The 20,412-nt window shown below is 36.1% G+C and overlaps 2 protein-coding genes across 2 annotated transcripts; both read right to left on the bottom strand.

The window, feature by feature from the left end:
• Positions 1 to 12,606: 12,606 nt before the first annotated feature.
• On the bottom strand, positions 12,607 to 14,020 carry LOC136262922 (uncharacterized). The gene is made up of 2 exons (XM_066057337.1): positions 13,428 to 14,020; positions 12,607 to 12,764 (listed from the first exon to the last, which is right to left on the bottom strand). The coding sequence occupies exons 1-2, from the start codon at positions 14,000 to 14,002 to the stop codon at positions 12,692 to 12,694; spliced, it is 648 nt and encodes a 215-aa protein (XP_065913409.1). The 5' UTR covers positions 14,003 to 14,020; the 3' UTR covers positions 12,607 to 12,691.
• Positions 14,021 to 14,375: 355 nt separating this feature from the next.
• LOC136263844 (probable outer membrane protein pmp20) lies at positions 14,376 to 18,343 on the bottom strand. Its single transcript, XM_066058469.1, has 2 exons — positions 14,507 to 18,343; positions 14,376 to 14,438 (listed from the first exon to the last, which is right to left on the bottom strand). Exons 1-2 carry the CDS (start codon positions 18,341 to 18,343, stop codon positions 14,376 to 14,378), a joined length of 3,900 nt encoding a protein of 1,299 aa, XP_065914541.1.
• Positions 18,344 to 20,412: the final 2,069 nt, after the last annotated feature.

Raw genomic sequence — 20,412 nt, 5'->3', positions numbered from 1 at the left:
GTGAGCAGTTCAAAAGTTGCCCAAAATGGCAACTTTTGGTTGCCAGAAATTGCCATTTTTGCCAATTTCTGAGCAGGTCTAAAGTTGCCATAATTGGTTTGTAACATACCTAGCTGTTATCATCTTTGTAGGAATAATCTGCTTGTCAGCAAGAATGTCTTACAAGTTGTCAGCATTTCTAAGTAGAGGAATTATCCATGTAATATGTTTCCTTCTGCTATTATTGTACACTTCTGTGACCACTACTTCATTATTGCTGTTAAGATCACTAACATTTAATAATCTGGATAAGGTTTACACTTACCTGTCACCTGACATAGAGTATTTTCATGGTCGTCATCTACCATATTTTATTGTAGCAGTGTTATTTACACTAGTGATTGTGATTGGTCTACCACTTCTACTTCTCCTTGAACCATTTCTTAATCGCAAGATCAACTTCGCTAGGTTCAAACCATTGCTTGATCAGTTTCAAGGATGTTACAGAGACAAGTACAGAAGTTTTGCTGCTTACTACATGATTTGTCGACTGGTGTTAATTTTACTACTCACAATTAATTCCAATACTTCACAAGTATTGTTACTCACAGCAAACACACTAGTAGCCTTGATACATATAATAATAAAACCATATGAGAGTATAATTCTTAATATTGTTGATGGAGTTGTTTTACAAATAATATTGTTCATATCAGTCATATCATTGTTTGACAGTTTTATTTCAGAAGTATTATCAACATTACCATTCTTTTTGTGATGTTACCATTAATAGCATTTGCTAGCTACAATGGAACTGATCATATATAAAGAGATTATTAAGAAAATTGTCAAACCTAAACCTAATACAACCATTGAAGTACCTGTGAGATAATACACGTAATAAAGGATTGGCAACGCGCATAGCAACTATTAGACAATCCTCGTTACGGTCGCGTGACCTATTATGTAACTTATTTATTTATTTATTTATTGTTAATCAGCAGGACCCTCCAGGGGTATAATGCTGATGTGCAATTACATGTGTACAATTTCAATTAGTTACTTAACTATATAAGTATGTACAATTACGACAAGTTACTTAATTATATACGTATGTACAATTACAATAATAAACTATAAAAATATATACAATTACGATAAGTTACTTAACCATATACATAAAAGGGGCTAATTTTTGCTTAAATTCTTCAACACAGTCAGTCTCAATAATCTCAGCATCTAATCTATTCCATTCTGGTACAGTTCTTGGGAGGAAGGAATATTTATATACATCAATTCTTGGTTGGTAAGGTACTAGTTTAAAGTTGTGTGAGTGTCGGGTCCGTAATACAGTAGATTTAAATGGGAGATAACAGTTCGGTATAATTAATAAATCATGTAGTACTTTATATAGTAAAACTAGTCTAGCTGATTTGCGACGTTCTTGTAGTGTAGGCCATTGCAAGTTTTCAAGGATGTTAGTGATGCTGTCTCTATTATTTCGTCTCCATGGTTGACCTGTGACAAAACGAGCAGCTCTATGTTGGACCATCTCTACTTGATTTATGTTGGTTTGGTGATATGGATCCCATATTGGGGAACAATACTCTAAAATAGGCAAGACAAATTGTTTATATGCTAGCTCACGTAGATGGCTAGGACAATGCTGTAGATTTCGTCGCAAAAAACCAACAGCTCTGTTTGCCTTATTGCAGATGTAATCTATATGTGGCTTCCATGAAAGTCTGTGATGTAACTTTACTCCAAGATACAAATGTTGTTCTGTAACTGCCAGTGAGGTGCCATTCATTACATACGAAAATAAACTTTTGTTATGGTGATTAGAAATTTGCATTATCTTACATTTGCTGATGTTAAAAGCCATTTGCCATTTATCTGCCCACTTTGACAGTATTGTCAAGTCTTGTTGGAGTGTTTGATGGTCTGTTGAACTGTGAATAACTTTGTATATTAAGCAATCATCTGCAAAGAGTTTCATTTGGCTACTAATACCCTCAGTTATATCATTTATGTACAGTAAGAACAAGGTAGGACCCAAAACTGAGCCTTGTGGTACTCCCGATGTGACTTTACAATAATTAGAAAAGGAACCATCTACGACAACTTGTTGGTAGCAATTGCTCAAGAAAGACTCTAGCCATTGTAAAATCTTGCCTCTAATGCCATAGAATTCAATTTTGCTTAGCAGTCTTTTATGTGGAACTTTATCAAATGCTTTGGACTGGTCTAGTATACCAACATCTACTTGGAGTTTATTATTCAATGCTTTTGCAAAGTCATCAGTAACAGTAAGCAACTGCGATTCACAGGAATGCCTTGATCTAAAGCCGAATTGATAGGGGACTAAGATATCATGAGCTTCCAAGTGTTTCATAATTTGACTTGTGAGTATATGTTCCATTGCTTTGCAAATGATTGATGTCAGAGATACTGGTCGGTAGTTTTGTGGGACAGTTCTTTTGCCAGATTTGAAAATGGGAGTGACATGTGCTAGTTTCCATTGTCTAGGGACCACACCAGCGGACAAAGATTGTTGAAAGAGATGGGTCAGCATCGGAGTAATTTCAGCAGCAGTTTGTTTTACTAAATGTCCAGAGATAGCATCAGGGCCAGGGGATTTATAGGGATCCAACTCAGATAGTATTTTGAAAACCCCATTTGGTGATATATCAATGTTGTTTATAGATGGATATGAGGATGCTGGCATTTCAGGGATGCTTTCCAAGTCCTCTACTGTAAAGACCGATTTAAACTGGTTATTTAAAGTTTCTGCAATTTCTTTGGGTGTAGTTACTTGATCAGTAGGTGTCTGTAATGTGCTAATGCCAGTTGTATCCTGCTTTTGAGACTTTATAAACCTCCAAAATGTTTTTCTACTGCTATTGTCACAATCTGAGTTTAGACTACTAGTAAGATATTTAAGGCGCTGTTGCTTTAAAGCAGATCGTACTTGGGATTGCATGTCTTTATATGCTTTCCAATCAGAAGGGCGTTTAAATCTTTTAGCTCGCTTGTACAAACATTGTTTTCTTTTAATCAGCCTTTTGAGTTGAGAGGTCATCCATGGTAAGCGACTTAATGTAGATATTTGCTTAGCTGGAATATGGTCTTTAACGATTTGTAGAATGTTTTCATGAATAAAGTTCCAATTTTGTTTCACAGTTCTAGAGCTATTTTCATTCAAAGTTAAATACATGTCTGAAACTGTAGAGACCTTTTCCCTAATTATATCCCAGTTTGCTCTATTACAAAGGTATATTTTCTTCTGAACATTCTTGTGGCCAACCTGAAGATTGGCCAATTCTACAATAACTGTCTCATGGTCACTGAAGCCTGATACTGTTATACACTGATGGATATAGTCAGGGTGGGTGGTAAAGCACAAATCTAAAATGTTATTACCTCTGGTTGGCAAATTAACAGTTTGCTCCAACATAAAATCATGAGCTAGTGTTATCAAAGATTCTCGGAAAGTTAATGTTACGTAAGAGTCCATAAGTGAACCAGACGACCAATCCACCCCAGGACAATTAAAGTCACCTCCCAATACGATCATTGTGGTTGGAAATTTTTGCCTTACTTGTGTTAAGCTTTCAGAAAGCTCATCCTATACAGATGATGGAGAATTTGGAGGAGCATAGAATGCTCCCAGGATGATGTCATGAGAATGTTGGCGATGTAAAAGGACCCAGATAACTTCACAAGTTGAGTCTATCTCTAGAATTGATGATGGTATGGATTTTTCAACTAGGATAAATACTCCTCCTCCATGAATATTTCTATCCTTCCTGAATACAGAATAGTTTCTGGGGAAAACTTCTGAATCAAAAATTGTATCGTTTAAGTGCGATTCAGTTCCTATTAATAAGTGAATATCTTGATTATCTAGAAACAATTCCAATTCAGCTTGTTTGTTTCTAACACTACAAAAATTAGCAATGGCAAGCCGTGATAGTTTAAAACTAATTTCAGGGGAATCAGAGTTATCAAAAGTGCAGGGGCCAGGAGAAGAATCAAATTGGCTGTTATAGTTTAAATCCGATGTATGAGACATGGAACAGTTACTCAGGCCATTTTGAAAGTTGTCAGGAATGTTGGTTTGTAGTAGGTACAGAGTTGTGAGTAGCTACAGAGTTGTGACTTATGCGCGTCTGTCGTCATAGATACGGCTACCCCACAGAATGAATGCTCTGCTTTATCGTTCCCAGTGCTGCTATTTCGCTATCCAGTAGTAGAGAGGAACTAAGCTTACTCATGTAATCAGTATCGATTGTAGTGAGCTATCAGCTAGCGGATTTTGGGCGCTGGCAGCAACTTGGTGAGTCGTGGGGTTGGAGTCTTATTTACCGTGGCACAGGAGTATCGAACCCTATGAAGGATTCAATGCGCTCCTGGTAGCCAGCTGCAGTAGGTCATAATAAGGATGGGCTATGTAAACCAGGGTTTAAGCCGATTAACTGTTCGTAATAGGGCTTCAGCAGCAATACTACCTTATGTATCCAGTGGCAATGTGTGTGTTTTAATGGACTGATGAATATTGTGTGTATATTGGGCATTTGTTTCCCCAGTAAACACCAGGTACCCACTGATGTTGGTGTGACAGCTCACCAGGTGCAATGTGAGTAAAGTTTGTTGCTCAAGGAATCACCAGATTGGCATAACTGGGAATCAAACCTGGAACCTTTCAATTACCAGGCCAGTGCTCTAGCCACTTGGCTATGCTACCTCACTGTCCTTGTCTCAACTTTGTGGTTATTGTGTAACTTTGGGTTCTGCGACTTCTCCCTGTGAGATCTAGACCTGGACAGTCCTGTGGATTACTACCTGTCCCAGGAGGATTCTGCACAGGATTCTAGTGCCTGAGTGGTACACAGGCATCCCAGTGTTGGTTTGCTGGATGGCAATAATTGTTTCTCACAGCTTCCGGCTTAGGCTCTGTGTGGTGTGTGTGTGTGTGTGTGTGTGTGTGGGGGGGGGGGGGGGGGGGTGCGTGTGCGGAGGACAAGAGTTCAACACTCCATTCTATTTTTGTCGTGTTGTTCACATGTGATGTGTTGTTTCATTAGGCCATGGTATGTGTTGTATTGTGTGGGAATGCTGGGGTCGGTCACTCAGAAAATCCTTGAAATTCGGCTATCAAAATCGCAGCAAGTTTCAATGGTGATATTTCAGAAAATCTCCTTTTATACCTGGGGCTAATTGTTTGTAGGAAACCATACCAAGGGGCCATATTTACTCCAGAAACCATGGTAGATCTTACAATGGCTGTTGTTTTAGGTATGTGGAAAGTATTCGAAAAAAATAATTGACAAATTTCTGAACTTTGATCAACAATATTTTACTGAGTGAGAGACCTCTCGACCAACATCCCTAAATTGTGTAATGTTTAGGGATTTCAAGTATTTGATTAGAATTTCAATAATATAAATCTTTATCTAGGTGCTTACTAGGATCATTTCACTGCTATTACATGAAATGAGTAGCCGCCAGGACCTCAGTGGAGATGCAGGTGTGCTTTGCACAAATCAATTAATGGAGCATCCATCAGGCAATTATCTAGCTAACTCCTGGAAGCCTCAAAGGATGTGTCTGTCACATACGGTTCTTATAATCAAGAACAGAAGCAAAAATATTTTATGTGTGATTCCAGAGTTCAGAATTTTTAAGATTTTCTTTCAGAGATTGTATGTGAGAGTCCCATGTCATTTGTGACTCCTAGGGTTGTGATTTTGCTGCTGTTTTATCTGATCTGAATATTACTAGTGTTTGAATTCATTGAATGCTTTATTAGAGTAGCGAGTGTTCTATTAGAGAAATTAAATGATTTTTTTCATGTTTTGGAAATGTGTTGTGAGATTTTGTACAAAACTTCATTTATCAGGTATCTGAGCTGCAGGTGGTCCCTAGGAGTTCAGATAACTAGTGTATGTTGTTTATATCAATTATTATAATATAGCAGAGTCTAGCTAGACGTTAATCCACAACATCAGTTTCCAGCACTTGAAGGGACTGTCTATTTTTGTGACAAACACAAGGATGTCACTGGATGGTATTTGCTGTGAGCTGCTACATTTACAAACACGTTCATTATTCCCTGTCTAAGCTTGAAGTCATGGTACACTACTCTTTACCACCACCAGCTCCTTCATGTTGATAATATGCTCCATTCCACTACACCTTTTATATCCCATTTTCACATACTTTGATGGCTAATGCCACATCTGAATTTGAGCTCGTGCATATTTGCGTTCCACCACCACAACATTGAACTCTCTTGTGCTGAATAGTAACTTGATGCTTCTCCACATGGTACCACGATAAAACTCCAAAACCCAGCACAATGAAACAGCTTCAAACCATAGTTTGGTAAGTGGTACGCCTACACAAAACAAAGCATTCTACTCTATTAACGGTTACTATTAATTCTTTATACATTGTTCGAAAAAAGCACTTTAGTTTCCTTGTTAAAACTCCAATACTGAGAAAAGCCATGAAGCAGTGGGCTTATCTTGCGCTGGGTTAAAAATGACAGTGTGTTTCACTATTTTATTGCATCAGATACTCACCTTAGTAGTTGTACGTTCATTTGAACTAAGCTTTACGTCTTTACTGAGTAGTACTCTGCTATGGCACAAGGAACGAAGCGGCCTAGTGCGTTTAGTAACGGGTGAGAGGGCGCGTTAACTGGATGACGTACAGTAACGAGGATTGTACGTGACGTCACTACATGTTTAATAGGCGCGTTGCCAATCCTTTATTACGTGTATTATCTATGGTGATACTGGTGTTACTATGTATATTGATGACAATGTGAGGAAGAATGCTACCGTAGTTGATATGTGAGTGTTGTTTGCGAGCATAGGCGGATCTAGGAGGCACTGTCAAGGGGGGGCAAGAAGTTTTAGTGTACAACAGCATCTATTCCACTAAGAGGAATTATAGTACACAGGTTATATTCAGTTGTATAACTATATTCAGTATATAGCTGGATGAATGATAGACATATAATTTTAAGATCGTAGTTAGAGAAATTTTTTTTAAATTAGACCTCCTAGGTTTGAATTTGGGAGCATTTTTGGTAACATTTAGCTTAAAAGTGTATGCTTGCAATGTATATAAAGATTAGTTAGCCTATCTGAGATAAAACCTGTTTGATGGTAAAGTGTAATAAATCAAAATAATTATAAAGGTGTAGGTAGTATTGTTATGACATTAGAATTGTGACTGTTCTATTAGAGTAGTGACTGCTCTATTAGAGTATCTCGATCTTGGCACAAAAACTTAAACTTACTTTCTTTACAGTGTACAGTATAACTGTAAAGTACATTTATAACTGTTGTCTTCTATTTGCCCATTGGCTTTCTATACTTCTGAATACAATGTGAATGCATGATTCCAGTTTCTGGTATCAATATAGTACTGTGAGTCCAAGGGGGGCAAGGGAAGGCCAGGGGGGGCACAGCACCCCTTGGCCCCCCCTCAGATCCGCCTATGTTTGCGAGGTTGTTTGTTATTGTGTGTGTATAGGTGGACAGACAGATCAAATTTAAATCATTGCAAAATTATATAAATGATTGCAAAACTATGCGTGTGTACCGTTTTCTTATATTCTTAATTCTGAACTTTTGGGTTTGTGTAATTACCTCCTTTGAACTTTTTTGAGTGGTGTTACTTTTATACATAAATCTTATCACATATTAAATAACTAATGCCAGCTATTCACATGTATTCCATGATAGCTTATAGCTACCATGTTGTATTGATCTACAGATTTAACCAAAACTCTAACAACGATAAAAATGATGATAATGATGATGTTAATGATTTTACTCACTATCGTGAGTCCTTTTTAGAAGTGATGAATGAAATTGAAGACTGATTTTCTAATCTGAATTCTAATTTTGACTATTGAGTGTCACTCATCCAAATCACACAATTTAGTGCATAAAATCACATCATGTATTACACCACATTACACACAAGAATTCATCATAGTACATATTATTATTCAGTTATTAAACTGGTAGCATAGCCATAGCAACAGTTCATTTACCTATTTATATCATGCATGGTATGTTGTAAAATCTCTTAGCTTTTGTTGCGAGATTCTAATTATCATCTGATTAATGCTCCAGGTGGTGTACAGCATTAATACATACAGTGGCGATGGTTTAGTTTCTTACACTGACAGTCAGGTTAACACATTTAGTTGTAACGGTTTGAATCTACAAAATTTAGGAAATCATGTTAATCCTTAGATCATGCAATATCAGTAGCCTGACGTGGTTAATATTATTGACTGTATCATAAAATTTGTTTTATATATATATATATATATATATATATCATAATAATGTCCTACATCACTTAGTACATTGTTATGCATATGTCTGTAAATACACAGTTGTTAAGTTGTGGTGCACCCACATTATATGAATCCTGTTGATAGCTATACCACGACTGCAAGGGATTTGTTAATATATATACACTCAAAAGCCTGAGGGACGCAGGCCCAAGGGCTAAGGGTATATATAAGCAAAATCAGACACTCTCATGGTATAAGTGAGGCATACTCACCTGACAGGTGAAAGAACTACAGAGCACTCACCCTGTTTCTTGTTTCTTTTATACATCAGTATCTGAGTATCTTTATACCCCTCAGAACATTATTATGCACAATGCCAGAAACATTGCGATTGTGGGAGCTAGTTTTTTAGTTTTAGAATTTTGTAATACATTTATAAGCATATTAACTTTGTTATTGGGACAGTAAGTAAGTTAATACATTATGTTTAAGTACTAGGGCTGTACCAATACCATATTTTACATCCGATATCAATATCTGTCTATTTCCAATACCATATACACAGCCGATACTTCAAAGTCAAACCAAAATGCATTACAGCATAAGGAGTATGTAGGATGATCACTATGGCTGTGTTAAATTACTACAATTCATATGCTTTTCAACAACATAATCCTTTTATTCGTTGGTACTTATGACTGTACTTATGACTGTTCACAAAAGGTTTATCCAAACTTGTCTGTTTTTTCAGTGCAAATCACAGAACAAAACAGAAATCAACACCAAATAACTGTGGTGCAAAAAAACCCTCAGGAAAAGAAAAAATTCACCAACCTGGGATTTGAACCCAGGTCGACTCATACTAAGTAAGGACTGCTAGGCTAAGAACTTAACCATTTAACAACTAAGTCACTTGGCCAATCATGCCCTTTTCATGGTACTTATACTACTTTTAATAGTGCAAATAACTCAAGTGAAATATCTGTATTGTTGACTTGCAATTGACTGATACCGATACTTGTAATATCGGTACAGATACCGATATAATATCAGTATCGGTACAGCCCTATTAAGTACATTCGTAGGACTATAAGTTACTCACCTATTTGAAATTTATTTGTCCTGTCTGTGTTCAGTGTGGCAGACAGAAATATGCATCCATGCATTGCCCAAAGAATTATTTTAAAATTATCTAGCCTAACTTGTAAACCAAAACCAACAATTAAATGCTTTGTGCCACTTAATAACAAGTCAAAGTGTATCGTATCTTTGAACTGGTTGGGCATCAAAGCCATCAGCAACCCACGTTCCAATGATATTGCCCACAAGTTAAACCCCAAGAGGTGTCTTTGAATGCCCATATATACTACAGTGTTATAATTATATTATATACTACTTTAGTGTGAGCATTCAAACGTGCTGCTCAGAGCATATTGCTCAGGCAATATCTTGATATTTCCTGGTCAATATCTTGGTATTGCCTGGGCAATATCATAGGAATGCGGTTGGCTCAAGGCTTTGATGCCCAACCAGTTCAAAAATATGATACATTTAACTTGTATATTGAGTGACACAGAGCATTTAATTATGCATGGGTTTGGGTTTATAAGTTAGGCTAGGCTCAGTGTGGTTGCTAAATTTTGACAAGTTGACAGTTACTAAGCGATGAACTATCAATAAAATCAGGGCCATCCACGGGGGGGGGGGGGGGCAACTGGGGCATTTTGTCCTGGGCCCCAGCCTGAAAGGGGCCCCATCAAGGGCCCCTTTAATACCTGTTTAAAAGATCCATATACTCTAATAGAGCAGTCAAAATCCAGATACTCTAATAGAGCAGTCACAGTATTCTTCAGAGGAGCAGTGTAGCAAGTTTATAAATGAGGAGATATAATTGGTGAGTGGTAGCTATTGTTATTGTAGCATGTAATGACCTTTTTTTTATTTGGTCTTTAATTTACAGCTAGGCTGAAGTTGTGATTCAGAGTGGAACCCTCCTTGCCCCTGGGCCCCACTTTGACTCTTTGCCCCGGGCCCCTTAATTTCTATGGGTGGCCTGAATAAAATAATCACTTGGGAAATGTGTGGATGCGCATTTCTATCTACCACATGTCAGCCATTGAGCAGATCACAAAACAACACAGAGGACAACTAGATTTAAATAGGTGAAAGGAACAAGGTGAGTGCTCTGTAGTTCTTTCACCTATCAGGTGAGTGTGCCTAGAGTGATATCAGTTATAGGCTTAATTACCACAACTGTATTGGGTTTTGCTGATGCACCCTTAGCCTGCGGCCCTCATGCTTTGGGTGTACATATCAGCAAAATCCCTCACAGCCATGGTATAACTAGTAAGCGTGTATACAAGGTACACATTAACCAGGTTGCCTATCAAACAAATTGTCATATATACGTATATATTCAGTGAATAAAAATAAAGGGATATATCTACTCTACATAGAACTACATACAGTAAATTTGGTTAATAGTTGTTATTGAAGAACAAAGTCTAAGTGAAATAGATGGATAAATTAGTTATAAAGATGGGGTGGTGGTGGTCTTTTCTGACTTCGGTGCAATAATGGATATAGCTGCCATCCCAGACCATGCTGTGGTGGCTGTTGTGATGGTCCCCAACCTCTATGAGGTGGTCTCCAGCTCTATATGTGGTGGATGGTGGGAGATGCTGGCATCCCAAGCAGGTATACCATGCATATGGCTACAGAGGATTTCCAACAGCACCACATTGTTACCAATTGCAGGGGTCTGTGGTAATGCAGTCCAGAAAGCTTGAATATCAAACTCCTGCTACACACAAACTTGTGCAGCTAATTGGAAAAATGTCTGGATGAAGAATCAAACTTATACATCATGGGGTCAGCGTCTGAAAGACTCCTTCAAAGGTGAAGAGTTATCTGACAGGCTTCTTCAAGTCGACTCGATAATGTTCTACAAATGCACAATGTTATGTTCACCAAGCCCTTAATTACTTTCTCAGGTGACACCAGCATACATATTGAACATATGCCAGGCTGTTCTTAATAATTTCCCTGACATGATTAAAACACTTTGTAGATTAACAGTGTGACAACAAGAATCAAATATTTCACACTTGTTACTAACCTGATTTAACCTGATAAACCAATCCTCTTCAAAAAAATCCAACAGTTACCATATCATTATTAAATCAAAAATGGATCTGGATACACAGGAGATACTAGTCCAGAAGCAAGATGTTGGCGTTATAGTGGTCCAGCAACCAACTACCAAGTAAAAGTCTAATTATATGGCTACTTTTGTTTTGCCAAATTAAAGAATGTGTATGGTTCTTACTGTAAACTTTAACACCCAAGTTAAACACTTCAAATCTTCATGTGCAACTGCTACCGTAATTCGCTTTATTTTTGTGCAAAAAGTTTTGTGGTAAAAATTTTTGTGTAAAATATTTTTGTATGATTTACGTCAATGACTGCTCTATTACAGTAGTTCGATCAATTTTTGTGTAAGAAATTTTCGTACAAGTTAGGCATACAAAAAGTATTTTACAACGAAAAAAAAGCAAATTGTGGTATAATATAGAATAATTCAATAACATTATAAACTACTCTAATAAAACAATCACTCCTCATACAAACAATATCTAATTAACCCATACATTAGTGTATGTACTCACCTTTCTGGACAGCACATTAATAGTTGTAAGTACAATTAAGAATGGAATGCAGCTACACTGAATGGTTTGTGAAATTAGTAATTATGAACAGTTTCTGCTTGGCTCAAAAAATTAAGTTAGCCCATTCCCAAAATCCAAAGACTACCAATGAACATAACTTCAAACTTATTAAGTTTGCATCTCTGTACTACTTCCTTTCCTTTGCTTCCTCTCCAATCTTCTCTCATATACAGCTAAAAGGTCATAAAATTATAATGTGTGCATATTATCGAAATTAAGTAAAAAAGGGCACATCCAAGAAAGTAAAAGTAAGCACTTAAAAGAGCTGATATCTAGTGTGGCCAAGAATGAATGTCATTACAACTAATTCACAACAATTTATAAAGATCATTAACATTGGTTCTTATCATTGACTCATGCATCCTGATGCATTCTCCTATAGTGGATTACTTTGAACTCTAATTGGCTAAAAATTTGGTCACCTTTTTCCTCTACATGAATATTGAAAAAGCCGGCCAAATTACTAGCCAAGTAGAACATATAAATACATAATATGAGTTTCTGCTGCATGTGCACATGGCTACATTGTATACAAGTTTAATATATTATCGAATTTGAAGGAATTTTTGTGCTATACAAGGTGTAATAAGGATGCTTGTTATGTAAAATGTGCAATATGGATACACTACAAATAGTCAATAATAGTTACTGTAGAAAATTAGTCTTCAATTTCATTCATCACTTCCACAAAAGAATCACGGTAGTGAGTGGCATCATCATCACAGCTTTGGCTAAATATAGATAAATGCAATATTATATAACATACAGAGAACACTATTATGTAGCTATTTAATTTGTGGTTACTTTTGTATGCTCGAAATTAACAACACTCTAATGCTGTGTCTAGCAAATGTAGTAGGGATTACAAAATAATTAACTGCTGCTGAAAAGAGTTGATCTTATTATTTTAAATAATTGCTTTCAATTATAAAACTACATTTATACTAAGACCATTTAATGTGCTATGCCATCACCAGTATTAGTGTCATTGAGCATCTCAATTAGTCCTATAAGCTTTAATTTGGCATGGTACGTAATTCTGGAAAAGATATCCGTTACTCATTCACAATTAATTTAATTCCAAGGATTTTTATCAAGGTCCAATAATTTAAAAAAATCACACCGATTCAGTATATTTATGCCTATATGGTATACCAGTATGATTGGTGGAAATTTGATTAGGATTATCAATTGTAAAGGAAAGTTACTATGTATATTTTTAATAGTCAAAGGCTACTGCATTGGTAGCAGGATTTCCACTTAGTTAAAAAATCATATAACATTAATTATTATAATATGTGTGGAAGTTGATATGCACACACACACGCACATACACATGCACACACACATGTGCACACGCATGCATATAATTGACATAAAGCTAGTGTACTTACATGTCAACTATGGTGGCATTTCTTCTCATAGCATCATCTATAATGATACCAATATCACTACTCAGTGGAACTATATTGTTGTCTTTAGCTGTATTAGGTTTGGGTTTGCAATATGTGACAATTTTCTTAATGTTCTCTTTATATATGATCAGTTCCATTGTAGCAAATGCTATTAATGGTAACATCACAAAAAGAATGGTAATTGCCGACAACACTCCTGAACCAAAACTGTCATACATTGATATTACTGAAATGAACACGATTATTTGTAAAACAACTCCATCAAAGATATTAAGAATTTTAGCCTTGTATGGTTTGACTATCAGATGTATCAAGGCTACTAGTATGTTTGCTGTGAGTAATAAAACTTGTGAAGTGTTGTCATTGGATGAATTAATTATCAATATTGAAACTATCACCAGTCGACAAATCATGTAATAAGTTGCAAAGCTCCGATACTTGTCTCTGTAACATCCTTGAAACTGGTCAAGCAATGGTTTGAACCTAGCGAAATTGATCTTGTGATTAAGAAATGGTTCGAGTAGAAGTAGAAGTGGTAGACCAATGACAATCATTAGTGTAAATAACGCTGCTACAATAACATATGGTAGATGACGGCCATGAAAATACTCTATGTCAGGTGACAAGTAAGTGTAAACTTTAGCAATATTATGAAATGTCAGTGATCTCAATAGCAGTAATGAAGTTGTGGTCACAGAAGTGTACGATAACAGCAGAAGGAAACATATTACACGAATAATTCCTCTACTTAGAAATGCTGACAACTTGTAAGACATTCTTGCTGACAGGCAGATTATTCCTACAATGATGGTAACAGCTAGTGGATGTACATAATGAATGAACTCTTGGTCAATTCCAATCATAGATTTTACCAAGCAGAACTGTCCTAGAAATTGTGGAGACACTTTAACAATGCTAGACATAATGCTAACAGCAGTATACAGTGTTTGTGATGCATACAAATGTTGACCCAGTAAAATTTCCAACATACTGTAATAGTATGTAATAACATACAAGTAACCAATCTCAACATGATAGTATGTCATAATAAACACTACCATGACCAGAACTATCCAGTATATCACTGACAATACAATAACCAGTACTGTCTGTCCATTTGTACACTTTCCAAAGCTGACACATTCTACAGAATCAAATGAGAGAGTATATCCTTCTTCACAACTACCACAAGCAGTACCAGATCGGTGTGAACTACACTGATTCATTCTCACTGGTGAGAGCTGATAAAATCCATTAGTTGTTTCACAACAAGTAAAATTGCAATAATTTTTAGGACAAACTGTCACTGTTGATTTGCCATCAACTACACCAAACCAGTAACCTCTTTTGATAGTTGATGTGCTACCAGAACAAGACACGATATCACTGTCATCGTGGCATACACACTTTTGAGTAGTATTATCATAGTGGTAACCAGGGTGACAGGGAGATAGTTCTGCTATCAGCTGGACAGAAATTTCTAAATCACTGTTTGTATATGATGTAATCATCATAGTGAAATTGGTAATGTCAGAAGTCTCCTTGCCTGTTACACTGACCCCTTCAAATAGATTACAAGCTATTGGCACAAATTGTGTCCCACCAAGATTATGATTATGATTTTCACCACTTACCACAAAGTCCACTCCCCTAGCAGGTTGGTCATGAAAGCTTAATACACAGGCATTTATTTTAATATTTTGACCAAGCATTATATTATCCACAAAGTAAGTATTACAATTATTTGTTGTATTAGTAGTAGTGATACAGGTAGCTGGGTTATACAGAGCTAGATGACGAGGAGGATTATTGTGGGTCACATTCAAACCCACTATGCTGTTGTTTAGACACATTTCATCACATGATGCTTGTATGTGCACATACACATCATCACCCACAAGAGCAGTATTGCTGCTAAACTCAACACCTGTGGTATTGGATAAGATTTTGCTTTTGTTAGTTTGTTTCAGTTCACCAAAAATGGCTCCACCATGAAGAGTAGCAGTGTTCTGATTAAATATAACAAAAGATTTGCTTTCAAACATCATGATAAAATTATCAACAAGGTGTATTGCTCCACCACTTCTTCTAGCTGAATTATGGTCAAACGTTGCAGATGAGCCTGTTGCAAAGTTTATGCTGGATTGTTGAAGACTTACAGCTCCACCGTCTTCAGCTATATTACTTATAAACTCCACTTTAGCATTGTCTTCAAATAAAAGAAGCGAATACTCTTTGCAATACATAGCACCACCTGTTTTTGCTTCATTGTTAACAAATTTCACCGATGAATGTCCAGCAGATGTCACATTACGGGTGTGATGAGCTCCTCCATGTGCACTGGCTCTATCATCTTCAACAGTGTTTCCATCAAAAGACACTTCTGAATAACTGCCACAGAACATCGCTCCACCAAACACAGCTTTATTCTCATGAAATGTCACTTTTGAGGTTCCATCAAATGATACATCAGAGTAGGTTTCTGAGTACAGAGCTGATCCATTTGTTGCACTATTATTAATGAATGTCACTGTTGAGTTATCATGAAACAAAACGCTACACTTCTCATGGGAATAAACAACACCTCCACGTACAATAGCTTCATTTATTTTATACGTAACGCTTGTGTTTTCATTAAATGATATTTGTGAATAATCTCTGGAGTATACTGCCCCTCCATTATTAGCTCTGTTGTCACTAAATGTCACTTTGGAGTTTCCATTAAATGTGATGTTGCAGTTCACAAAGGAACTAACAGCTCCTCCATTTTCACTGGCATAATTTCTATTATACATTACTGATGTGTTTCCATGAAATGATAGTTGACAATGACTGTAAGAGTACACAGCAGCTCCATGCTTAGCACCATTGTCACTAAATGTCACTTTTGAAATTCTGCTAAACCTTACTTCTGAATATAGTCTGGAGAACACTGCTCCACCATATTTAGCTTTATTGCTACCAAATGTCACTTTAGAGTTTCCGTCAAGTGTGACATTGCCATTCTTATAAGAATTAACAGCTCCTCCATTTTCACTAGCATTGTTACCGTTATATGCCACTGTTGTGTTTCCATAAAATGTCACTTCTGAATAACTTCCAGAGTACATTGCTCCACCAAATGCAGCAGTGTTGTTAGTGAAGATCACCATTGAGCTTCCATCAAAAATGATGTTGCAATCACCATACAAGTAAACAGCTCCTCCACTCTTGCTACCATCATTTTCTTTATATACCACTGATGTGTTTCCATGGAATAGTACTTTTGAATGAGTTCTACAGTACATCGCTCCTCCATATTTAGCTTTATTCTCCCTAAATTTCACGTTTGAGTTCCTATCAAATATCATGTTACAGTTCACATATGAATAAACAGCTCCTCCGTTTTCACTAGCACTATTACCGTTGTATATCACTGTTGCGCTTCCATCACATGAAATTTCTGAATGACCTCTAGAATACAGTGCTCCTCCATATCTTGCTACATTGTTACCAAACATTATTGATGTGTTTCCACCAAACAATATTTTTGAATAATGTCTGGAGTACATGGCTCCTCCATATTTAGCTTTATTGTCACTAAATGTCACTTTTGAGGTTTTATCAAATGTGATGGTACTGTTCTTATTAGACTCAACAGCCCCTTCACTGTCACTAGTGTCATTACCTGTGAATGTTGCTAAAGTGTTTTCATCAAATAATACTTCTGAAAAATCTGTAGAGTGTATCGCTCCTCCAAATGTAGCACTGTTATTATTGAACGTCACAGTTGAGTTTTCAGCAAATAAAACATTGGAATTTTTATAATACAGAGCTCCACCACTTGTACCAGCCAGGTTGCTTTGAAGTGTCACCATTGTACTTCCACCAAATAATACAAAAGAATTATTTGAAGACGACAGTGCACCACCGTGTGAAGTGGCCACATTGTTTGCAAACCTTATAAGTGAAGTTTCTCCAAAATATATTCTGGAATCATTAAGAGAGATAGCTCCGCCACATTTGTTTGCTAGATTATTGCAAAAGATGACATTAGATTTGTCCTTGAATTCAATAATTGAGCTACTGCTAAAAATTCCACCACCAGCAATCACAGTATTTTGCTTGAAAAGCACATCACCTTTAATGTGTAGTTTATGATGTGACAAATAAACAGGTACTGCTTCATTGCCAATAAACCGTGAATTTTGCAAGCATGAATACTGCAGCTCTCTATTTCCTGAATCGCCAATAAAGATGACACTTTTGGAGGCTCCATTGTAAGAGAAATTACAGCTGTCAATCACCAACTTTGTTTGGGTATAACCTGCAATCATAGGTGAATACTGCACTGCTGCACCATGACCTCCATGTTGTTTATTATGTGTGAACACAGAATTGGTGATGTGTATATTTCCTGAAACTTCTGAGAATACTACAGCTTGTCCTGTTGAGGAATTAAAGGAGCAACTTTGAATGATAATGTTGGATGATTTGTAAAAGCTGATTCCTGGATATGATGGCTCATTGCTAGACCCACACCTCTCCCAGTCAACACCTGTAATAGTAACATTGTTGCAGGAGATGAAGTTTATTGCTCCAATACCAATACAGTTCACAGTGGAATTTCCATGTCCAATTATTGCAATATTGTCAAGATTTTCTACAATTACTTTAGTATGTAACACAACATCAGATTCTGTAATTTTGATTGTGATATTATTTGTAAGATTACGGATTGCACTATCAATTGAGTGAAAAGGGACCTCTCCAATTACACAGCAAGATGCTACCTGATCATACTCTGTCCCTGAACCTGAGGCAATTTCTTGAGAGTAGGTTTTGTTTATAGTTTCTTCAGCCTTTATGAAGACTACACAAAGCAGAAAAATACTGACAATCCTGGCTGTCTGCATAACAGCAATGACTATCACAGCAACAGTAAATTTAAACTTGAAGATATGTAATACTTGAATTTATTTTGCAGCTTTTATAATACCAGAAACTATAGAGAATCCATATGCATGATTGCATTAAAACCATGCACAAGCCCTTTGTTTCATTGTAATAAAACTTGATTGATGCCCTTCAACATTGCAGCTGCTCTATTGAATCAAACAGTACATGTACATATTGGGTCATTATGTCTTACCCTACACGCATAGCTAGTACTGCAGTGCATTGAATCTCTTTCTTGGTATCCAGCTACATAATTAAAGTGTGTCACCCAAAAAAACCTTCCTTTAATAAAACAGCTAAAGTGCTACTAAAACAAGTATGGATCAGTTTTGTGTGTATAAATTAGCATTTTCTATAGTACAGATCGATAATACATTGTTTTAGTATGGTTCTAGTTTTACTTCAGTTGACAGAAATATTGGGCGTCTGGATTCAGTGGACTAGAATGGTGGACTGGAATGGAACAGTATTAGGTAATTTCACTTAGTGGTCACCTCTTTATATGATACCTTCTAACAAAGACCACCTCTTTATAAAGACCGTTTTATTTTAATGTCTAAATTGTTGTTTAGAGTGTATCTCTATAGGACAGTCTTATCAATGAATTGTGCGCCCACATGTTATGCCTAGAAAAGCCAGAGTGATATCTGATTTATAATACAATAATATACCAATACAAAAACAGCTTGGCTGTACAAAAAAGATGTGTCCACAAGACTAAAAGTAACTGGCAACTAAAACTAGGAGCTAATATCTGTTGAGGCCAGGAAATGAATGTTAAATATTACTGGAAACTAACCATAATTTACAATAATTTACATATATAACATTGATCATTTATCATTGATTCCTGATTAATTCACTGTAAGTTTAATTGGCTAGCAAATTTGTACCTTTTCCAATAGTCAGTGTAGAGGAGAAAAAAGGTGAATTAGAGTTTCAGGGAATTAATTAGGAATGCAGCAAGACTGCACACAAGTCAATGATAAATGACCAAATTTTTATAAATTATAGTTGTTTGCCAATATTATAACATTCATTTCCAGATATTAGCTCATTTAGTTATCAGTTACTTTTAGTTTCATGGACATATCATTTTTGTACAGCCAAGATTTTTTGCATGTGGTATTGTTGTATTAGAAATCATATACCACTCTGACTTTTCTGGGCATGTTAAAGACCATCCTATATGGGATGCACTGCAATTTAAACTTTAAAGTAAAAAGGTCTTTATAAGAGGTAGTCTTTGTTAGAAGGTGGTCCCATAAAAAGGTGAGCACTGGATGAAATTATCCAATTACCGTTCCATTCCACTATTCTATTCCAGTCCACCATTCCATTCCACTGAATCCAGATGCCCAGAAATATTATATATTCAACTATTTAGTTGGTATTAGTTCTACGTATACCAAGTATTTGTTGTTAGAAACAACACTATAGTTTGTGTTGGTTCTAGTATCATGACTGAAAATGTTTTAGTTAAATCGAGTGTTAGTTGTAGTACTGGTGCGGAGAATATACTTTAAATTTGTTGTATTTATTCAATTGCTTTTACTTAATACAGTCACTTGTATTGAGTCCATTAGTATCATCATCCTATACCACTTTAAGTAAATACAATCAAAGATAAATTCTTGTGTGCTATTGTATACCTATAGGTGCTACCAAAATGATTGTTCCTAGATAAGAAGATCTCTTTGGTTTTTATTAGTCAATGAGTATGTTTCCCCTTGTCACCTCTCTACCAGAAGAAAAGTATTACTGACACAACAAAATAATGATCTATACTAATACAGTTAGAAAACTTACAACATGTAATAAAAATGAATTCACATCTTTTTAAAATGAACTCATAGTGTATATTAGTCTACGTAATTGATGTAAATTGTCATCTACTAGGTTTCCTGGTATGTAGATAATACTGGATGTTAGTACTCAGGCTACTGCTAAAAGTTTAGTTTAGTTCTAATACTACGCTATAAATATAAGCTAGTTCTGATCCTAAAATTTTAAAACAACACTTTAC

The sequence above is a fragment of the Dysidea avara genome, chromosome 8, assembly GCF_963678975.1.
Source record: "Dysidea avara chromosome 8, odDysAvar1.4, whole genome shotgun sequence".
Lineage (NCBI taxonomy): Eukaryota > Metazoa > Porifera > Demospongiae > Dictyoceratida > Dysideidae > Dysidea > Dysidea avara.
The sequence above is the reverse complement of the archived record's forward strand: the minus strand, read 5'-3'. Positions and strand labels throughout refer to the sequence as shown.